Genomic DNA, 9595 nt, shown 5'->3' with positions numbered 1-9595 from the left:
AAAAGATTTGAAAATAGGTTTAAGAATGTTGTTTCGTATTTGATTGTTAACTCGTAGTGACACATATTCAGTTTTTATAAGCCACTACAGCAGTACAGCTACAATAATAATAATAAGGGAATTTTCATCTTTAATTTTGTTCATTTTGTCATTCTATTTATCTTATTATTCTTGATAAGACCAGCATAAAATAGTAATTGATTTATGGTGGTGGACTTTTGTGTTAGAGATCGTTTTTGTTAGAAGTACTTTTGATCCCTTTTATAGTATTTATGTAGAGTGCTACTAGTTGGTTATAACTTATAACATAAGGCATGTCAACTCATGTGAGCATTGGATGTACTATAATTGTGTGATATATTTTGATCCTTTTTATAGTTCTCTTCACTCTATCTATTAACTAATTCCATGTATTTTGATTTGAGCTTCATGTTCCTAACTTTCTCTATCCTTAACTAGAGTCCTCATCTTATTTTTAAGCATTACATTGTGTTGTTATCTAAGGTTACATAATGGTAAGTTTTCTATCAATTGGCAGGTGGACAATTTGAAGGCCAAGTTACATGAGAAGTTGGATCAATCTTTAAAAGACATTCAACTAAAGCCTGAAGAAATAAAAGATGCATCAGTAGACCTTACTCCTTTTGATTCTACTCATGAGGTTAGTAGTGATGATTGGTTTCTAGCTGTTAGTTGTCTCCCCCCCTCCAATCTATCTCGTTAGTTGTTCACCATTTCCATAGAGCGAAAATGATGACACTAATAAGTAATATCAGGAACCAGAGTCTTTATCAACCAAAACAAGATAGAAGAACGTGCAGGGCTAGGGTATGATCTTATCCTGTGCTTCATTTTCTGTCTCTCATAGTTAAATCTTCTTCTAGAAGGGTCACCAAGTTATTTCATGCATCAATGGCCGGTTGTCATGTGCGTCCTGTGATTTTTAGAACCATGGATATCATGAAGCTTCAAAGATTGCCTCCACCTGAGAATCTTTCAAGGATGAACACCTCGAGATTTGGTGACAGACCGCTCTGGTTTAAACCCTTCCCTATTGTCAAAGTTAGAGAACGGAGCTTTGGGTCAGGCTTGGTTATGGATGACACACTTGCTGAGAAGAAAAGAGAGCTTTACCAGGCAGTGAAAGGTATCCCATTTCAACAATATTCGATCTACTTTTTCTTTTTCTTTTTCATTATATGCTTTTGGCATTGTTTAACAAAGCAGAAGGTGTATTTGATATGTTTGAAATCAATTGCAATAAAAAATATGTTTCAAGGAATCAACAGGGGGATTTTTGGACTCCCATCTGCCAAGAAATTTGAAATTGAGAGTTTGGACTTGAGGGCCTTGAATGCCATATGGGTTTCACCTCTCTCTGGCAAACAAGTCCCAAAGCTGAACCCTTTTCACTCTTCTCACTTCTTCAGCTATAGAAATGGTAGAATACGTGCGTTTCTTTCACAAGGTACAATCTTCACTAATTCCACCTTCTATTTGTACTATCACTAACAATGTGCTGCTTTTTTTCTTTGCTATTTGGCCTATGTTTTCTGTTGTTATGTTATGTTCTGTTTAACTTCGAATCTTTATGCTTAAATTTGGGTGCTTTTTCGACTCGATGAACTTGGGGAAGAGATAGTGAAAGGGGTTCCTTTTTCAGTTCGGGGAAGAATTAAGTCATACTTTTATTGGATTAAAGTTGAATCCTTTGCGTGTTTATATCTGAATATTGTGGCCTTCCTAATTCTTCATTATGTATGTTTATATAGGAAGTTTGTCTATATTCTGCTGAAACCTTCCTAATTCTTCATACTTTTATTGGATTAAAGTTGAATCCTTTGCGTGTTTATATCTGAATATTGTGGCCTTCCTAATTCTTCATTATATCTTTGCGAATGTCATTATAAATATTTTTTAATTATTTTTCTATATAATTATGCAGGATAATATTGAGGATGATAATGAAGATTAAGCTGATTATTATTGTGGATTATTGGCTAAGATAGAGTAGTCTTGGGAATGGATACATGTATGCATGGTTGACTAATGACCTTACAATTAACTTCATTCTAGTATTTTTGCTAAGGCTACACTTATATACAGTAGCTATAGTATACAAAAAAAAAAAACGAGAAACCTAAGGCTACACTTATAAAAAGTAGCTATGGTATACAATGTGGCTACGCTTTACAGGTGATGCAGTAGCGTTGAAAAGCGTAGCCTATTCTGGCAAAAATGGAAACTGGAAAGCGTAGCCTTTGGTCCTGGACAGCATCATTTGAAAAGCGTACCCTATTTCCAAACGCCAAAAGCGTAGCCCTTGGTGCAGGAAAGCGTAGCCTTTGAGAATAGGCAACGGCCGAATAGGAATCACCCCAAAAAGCGTAGCCGTAGCCCTGAAAGCGTAGCCGTAGCCTAAGGCATCATTTTTTTTTCACTTTTGGCTACACTTTTCAAGTGTACCTGAATGGGTATTTTTCTTGTAGTGGACCCTCATAGAAAATGTGTAATTGCACCCATTCATTGAGCATATCTGGCGGGCACCTTCTTGTCAAGTCCTTAAACCTCTCCCATGCTTCATAGAGAGTTTCACCATCATGTTGCCTGAAGGTTTGTACCTCAGCTCTCAACCTGTTGATCCTTTGAGGAGGATAGAATCTCGCCAAGAATTTATTCACCACATCTTCCCAGGTTGTTAAACTATCCTTCGGGAAGGATTCCAGCCACTTAGATGCTTTGTCCTTGAGTGAGAAGGAAAACAGAAGCAGTCTATAGGTGTCAGGATGAACATCATTAGACTTCACAGTATCACATATCCTCAGGAATGTGGTGAGATGTTGATTGGGGTCTTCTTGGACACTTCCTCCGAATGAACAGTTGTTCTGAACCAGGGTGATGAGCTGTGGCTTTAGTTCAAAGTTATTGGCATGTATGGTTGGCTTCTAGATGTTACTTCCACAGTTTCCTGGGTTTGGATTGATATAAGAGCCTAGAACTCTTCTTTCTTGTCCAGCATGATGCAGTGGTCCTTCTCTGCCATGGTTGTGAGCCTCTTCTTCATGATGGTTCTCCATATTCTCATCCATGTTTGGTTCAAAATACTCCTCCTCTTCCTCAGCACTAACGACTCTCTTTCCTCTTGCTTCCCTCCTTAGTCTAAGGAAGGTCCTCTCAGGTTCAGAATCAAAGGAAGTTGAAGCCCCGCTTCTTCTACCTGTCATACAACCAACAAGGCCGAAGCAAAAGGGAGATAGAGAATATTCTTGTTAAAAATGCTGTTAGTGTGAGTGATGCAATATATCAAACAGTTAGTGGGTTAGTGAACTGAATTATAACAAGTACGAGAACTCCAAAAACAGGAAGGGGTAAAGGGAAGAAAATAACTAAAATAGAAAGTAAATTACTCAAACAAAATTTAAATCAAACAAAAGAAAAATGCTCAATCTAGTTATCCACTAATTTAATCATTGTTGATACAAAATCAATCCCCGGTAACGGCGCCATAAACTTGATGCACGGAAACTTGTCTCTCAACAATTTTCCCTCGGCAAGTATACCGAATTGTCGTCAAGTAAAAACTCACAATAGAGTGAGGTCGAATCCCACAGGGATTGATTGGTCAAGCAACTTTAATCGGAGGAATGTTCTAGTTAAGCTAAGCAGAAGTTGATTTGAGAGTTGCAGAAAATTAAATGGCGGGAAAGTAAATAGCAGAAATTGTAAATGCTGGAAATAAAGAACTGAATATAAATGACAGAAAATAAATTGCAGAATCTTAAATGGAAAATGGGGAATTCAGCATAAAAGTAAATGGCAGAATATAAAGAGAATGGGTAAGATCAGAAATGGGGAGTTCATTGGGCTCAGGAGATGTTGTATTCTCCGGATCAAGTTCATTTTCATCTCTTCCTCAATCAATGCATTCATTGATCTCCTTGGAAATCTTAAGTGATTGAATTCCAATTCCTTGGTAATCCAATCTCTCAAATCTTGATCAATAGACAATTCCTTGGTCTAATTGCTCATGAGAAGAGATGAAGTGTGGTCACTGATTATACCACATGTATTCCCAAATCAAAATGTTGGTAGGATTATATGTCACTATATCCATCCAAACCCCAATTTGGTCCAACATGAGAAAGCATTTCTAGCATGATCTCTTCATTCCTCTTCCAAGGTTCCGAAGAGATCCAAGTATGAGTAGCTTCTTTTCCAAGACAACTACCCAATTCGATGAAGATTGAAAGCTTTCTAGTAAAATCAAGAGAAAAGAAAGAAGAAGAATAATGAAAACTATTATTGATCCATCAAATTACAACAGAGCTCCCTAACCCAATGAAAGGGGTTTAGTTATTCATAGCTCTGGGAATTAAAAGCAAAGATGGAAAATACATTCTCAAAAAAATAGAACTAAAAGTGCAGAGAAAGTAAAATTATACAGAGAGTGGTTCTCTCAATCTCCCCAAGCTCTTTTCTCTAGTTCAAAACTACTCCTATATATACTACTCTTCTGATCTTCTAGTTGGCTCTTCAAGTCTTTGGATATGGGCCTTTGGATCTTGAGTTGAAGCAGTTTGGAATCTTCAGTGGGCTCAGCTTTACTTGCAGAGAAAGTGTGAAGTAGGCATGGACTTTAGCTAGGACGTTAGTGGCATTAACGTTAAGTGAAAATGTGGGTTCGAGAACGTTAATGACAATCACCTTTTTCACTAACGTTCCTGGACCAAGGTGGTTCACCTTAACTTCATCGTTAGTGGCACTAACGTGACCACTAACATTGCATCTTGGTCCATCGCAAGCGTTATTGGCCTTTACCTTTGCCAATAACGTTGCTCTTAGCCCCCCTTTTCTCACGTTAGAGTCCACGTTAGTATAACTAATGTCGCTCTTAACGTGGGCATGCCTTAGCCTCGAGAGCGTTAGTGACACTTACCTTTGTCATTAACGTTCCAAACGCCCCTTCTCACGTTAGTGCCTCACGTTAATTGTCTTAACGTGGCCACTAACGTGGTGGTGATTTCCATCTCCAACGTTAGTGACAAAGGTGAGTGTCACTAACGTTGGCTCATCATTTCTTTCCTCCACGTTAGCTTCCACATTAATGCAATTAATGTGGCAACTAACGTGGCTCATAGTGGCTTGGTCCAACGTTAGTGACAAAGGTGAGTGTCACTAACGTTGGCGATTTCTTGCTCCTCCCACGTAAGAGTTCACGTTAATGTAGTTAACATGACTCTTAACGTGTCCAATTGGGCCTAGTCCAACGTTTGTTACAAAGGTGAGTGTCACTAACGTTGGCATTGTCTTCCTTTTCCACGTTAGAGTTCACGTTAACTGAGTTAACGTGACTCTTAACGTGGCCAATTCCCAATTTGGAGCGTTAGTGGTATTCAATTTTACCACTAACGCTGGAGCTCCCTTTCTCTCCACGTTAACTACCACGTTAATGTAGTTAACGTGGTAATTAACGTGGGCCATGATGGTTTCGAAGGCGTTATTGGCAGTCACTTTTCTCATTAACGTTGCAAGTTTATTCCCATTCCACGTTAGTGGTCACGTTAATTAGATTAACGTGGCTGCTAATGTGGCTCTTCCTTGCTTCCTTTGTCCTAAAACCAAGCAAATGAAGTGCATCAAAGCTCTAATCCAAGTTATGAGACATGCATTATCCAATTTGTCATTTAATTCGTGCATAATTCTCATAAAATCACATGAAATTCACAATGTTTGCTTGAATCAAGATGTAAGTGATTATCTACCCAAAACATGCTTATTAACTAAGAAAATGCATGAAACTACCCTAAAACAGTAAAGAAAAAGTCAGTGAAACTGGCCATAATGCCCTGGCATCAGGCATTCATTATCATTTGGAATTTTCTCCCTTCCGGTCTTAGTTATCTATATTTCACACTCTTCTTTTTTCTTCTTCCTTAGGCATGGGTACCAAGAAAGGAAAAGAGAAGGCCACTGAGAAGACACCAGTAAGGAGAGGAACTAAGAGAACACTGGCAAAAGCACTTCCATCTACCAGTGTAAAGCCACCAACAAAGCGGGTGAAGAGGATCATTAAGGTTGATGAATCAGAGAAAGCCTTTTCCGCCCTAGACTCCTCACGGTTCGCTAACCGTTATTGCGAACAGATGTTCCCTATCCTAGCTAAGAGGAACTACAATAATGAGCATCTGCTAATTGTTCCAACACACGTTGTTGATTTTGTGGTGCCCCGCATAGAGAGGAGACAGTGTGGATTTTTGAGAAGATAGCCGCGAGAGGCCAACTTATCATGGGTCGTTGAGTTCTACTCAAACTTCTACTCGCCTACTCTGCAGACTATCTTCGTCCGTCAGCAGCAGGTCCCTATCTCCGAGAGTGCCATACAGAGAGCATTGGACCTTCCACCTAGTCCAGAGGGATGGGACACCTATCAAGAGGACTCTTTCAAGCGCCAGACATACCAGTTCGACTGGAATAGTGTGCTTGGTGTCATAGCACACCTGGCAGCAAGTGGATCTACAGACAGCATAGGACTCGACCTAAGAACATCTCAGCCCAGTCACTCACCCTGGAGGCTTGCGTGTGGGCACAAATCATGTCCCACTATGTCTTTCCAAGCACTTATGAGTTGACCTTCAAAGCATACCTGGCTGTCCTCATCTGTTGTATCCTGACAAAGTAACCCCTCAACCTGCAACGACACATCCAGGCTGCCATGGGACACATACCAATAGCTGGTAACCTGCTTTTTCCCACTTTGGTTTCAGATTTAGTCTCTGCAGCAGGTGTGTCCTATCGGGCAGGAGACACCAAGGTCATGATTCCTAGGGCCGACCAATATGTCCCGAATGGGAAGTACATCAGGCCACCTGCCCTCTGTGAGCCGGCCTGTAAGCCCATCTTTGGATACTCCTCCTTCTTTTACTCCACCATCCTCCACACCACAGGCACCATCCACCCATCAGATGTTCCTTCAGATTCTTGAGAGGCTCGACCGGCAAGACCGGCGGATGGAACAAATGGAGCGCCGTAACATGCGCCGATACAACTACCTGAAGGACCTCATAGTTGGTACACACCCACCTCCAGAACCAAAGGACACCCCAGACCCCCTTCATCCAGTAGCACAGGTAGCCAAGGCGAATCAGACACTATAGGCACTGCTTCCAGCCCTCTCTTACTCCTTACTGATGGCACGGAGGACCGTGCCAAAACTTAAGTGTGGGAAGGTCAGTCCTTGACTTTCAGAGGTAATTTCTCTTTCTCTTAACACTAACATCTTAGTTTTTCTTTTGTTAAATAGGATAGATTGCATGATAATAATTGCTTGCATGTATGTCTTGCTTGGTTTAAGTGATGAGTTTCTTTTTCAAGACCCCTTTTATAGCATTTCACTAATTTAAACTGAAAATTTGTGTTAAATTGTTTGAGGATTGTAATTTGGAACATGAATTATAGCCAAGAACACACAACCCGTGAGTTTTGAGCTTAATTATATGGTTACACTATTTAACCATAATATTTTTCTTGTGTGTTTTCTTCTCTATGATTGCAATCTTTACTCTGTTCCATTCTATGTGTCCATTGTTTAGTGTATTTACATGCTTCCATATGATTGAGGCCATCATTTGTCATTAGCTCACTTATCCCAAATAGCCTACCCTTTCAATCACCTTTGTTTGCCACTTTGAGCCTTTTAATCCCTGTTTGTTCTATATTTTACCACATTACTAGCCTTAAGCGGAAAAATAAGTAATTACCTTATTTGAATCTTTGGTTAGCTTAAGATAAAGATTGTGCATCAATTAAGTGTGGGAAACTGTGGGAACTTGTGTTGATGAAAGTGTACAACATTTTATTGACAAAATATTGGAAATTTGGGTACCTACTCATATGAGACTAAAAAAATTAAAAATCCATGTGCATTGATATTTTATGTTTACTATTATATTTTTAATAAAAAAGGGAAAAAAAGAAAAAGAAAAAGAAATAAATATATATATATATAATATAAATAAATAAATAGAGGATAAAATTACCCCCAATGCTAAGTTTAATAAAAGATCATTGCATATGTGGTGAATTAAAAGAAAATTTGGTACATGTGTATGTGAATTATACAAAAGTGGGAAGTTTGGGTAGCTAAGCATGATTTTAGAATTATATAGAGTGTGTGTGTGTTAGGTGAGAGTTTAGGTTCGTCAAAGATTCATATTATAGCTCACTTGGCCATACATATATCCTCACCCTTACCTTAGCCCCATTACAACCTTGAAAATACCTCATGATGTTTGCATTGGTATACTAAATGTTTGTTGATTGGTTAGATGAAGAACAAAGTTTAGAAAGCATGACTAGAGAAGAGTAGAGAGATTAAACCTAGACAATTGAGAGTTAGAGTGATATACACTACCAGTGAGAGTTTAGTGCTTGATTCTATGTTTCCTGCTTTCATGAGCTATCTTCTTACAAGTTTCCTTGTCTTTACTGTATGATTTGAATTAGTAGAATCTGATTCATATTTGTCTTGGAGAACTTGTTTATTTTCAACCAAGTATGCAGAACCATCTTAGCATATAGTTGCATTCATATATAGGTTGCATTTCATGAGTCTTACTTTCCCCTATTCATTCCCTTTGTCTCTTTGAGCTTAGCATGAGGACATGCTAATGTTTAAGTGTGGGAAGATTGATAAACCACTATTTTATGGTTTATCTTGTGCTAATTTGAGTGGTTATTATCAAGCCTTTTTACACTTATTCATACTATTTGCATGATTTTTCAATTCCTTTCCAGATTTTGTTCTATGATTGAAAACTTGCTTCCTAGACCTTTAAATTGCATATTTTTAATTTCCCTTTATACCATTCGATGCCGTGATCTGTGTATTTAGTATTTTCAGGCTTTATAGGGCAGGAATGGCTTAGAGGATGGAGAGGAAGCTTGCATAAATAGAAGGAACACAAGAAATAAAGGAGACAACTAACGAGCATCGATGCTCACGCATGTCTCACACGTGCATGTGAATTGGAGTTTTGCACGGCGACGCGTACGCGTGACAAGAAAGTTCGCCAAACAACGCGCACGCGTGACTGACGCGTACATGTGATATGTGCGTACGAGATAAAGAGGAATTGAACAGAGAATTACGCGGGAGCAGTGCTGGAAGCATGCTTTAGACAATGGCATAATACTCACGCACGCTCCAAAATCACACATGCAGTCAGAAAATATTACACCCACAATGGTACAGTTAACCATCCATGGACCTGGATCACTACTTTTTTCAGGTATATCCCCCATTAAAGTAGATATAGAACTACCTAAAGGAATAGTTTCTAACTCATTAATCTTATTCTTATGCATGCACAAATACTTTAGAAACTTCGCATATTTAGGTAATTGCTGAATAACATCAAAAAGGGGAACAATTACCTCAACCTTTTTGAAGATTTCTACCATTTTTGGGTCGAGTTCCATCTGCTTTCTGGGTTTCCTTGCAAGGTGTGAAAATGGGATAGGGATGGCGTCTCTGGTAGCTTTAGCTTCTTCTGGTGCGCCATTCCCTGGTTGAGTTGCTTCTTCTTTAACCATGTCT

The 9595-nt window shown here is 38.9% G+C and overlaps 1 protein-coding gene across 1 annotated transcript; it reads left to right on the top strand.

The window, feature by feature from the left end:
• LOC110265306 lies at positions 894-1950 on the top strand. Its single transcript, XM_021108239.1, has 3 exons — positions 894-1147; positions 1280-1468; positions 1946-1950. The coding sequence occupies exons 1-3, from the start codon at positions 913-915 to the stop codon at positions 1948-1950; spliced, it is 429 nt and encodes a 142-aa protein (XP_020963898.1). The 5' UTR covers positions 894-912.

Source organism: Arachis ipaensis, chromosome B08 (assembly GCF_000816755.2).
Source record: "Arachis ipaensis cultivar K30076 chromosome B08, Araip1.1, whole genome shotgun sequence".
NCBI lineage: Eukaryota > Viridiplantae > Streptophyta > Magnoliopsida > Fabales > Fabaceae > Arachis > Arachis ipaensis.
The sequence above is the reverse complement of the archived record's forward strand: the minus strand, read 5'-3'. Positions and strand labels throughout refer to the sequence as shown.

What these genes read in the sequence shown, in the direction of transcription:
- LOC110265306 (XM_021108239.1), top strand. Translation starts at nt 913, where the DNA reads ATGGCCGGTTGTCATGTGCGTCCTGTGATTTTTAGAACCATGGATATC. An exon ending in GCTTTACCAGGCAGTGAAAG is followed by an intron (nt 1,148 to 1,279) that starts GTATCCCATTTC and finishes ATATGTTTCAAG; the next exon opens with GAATCAACAGGGGGATTTTT.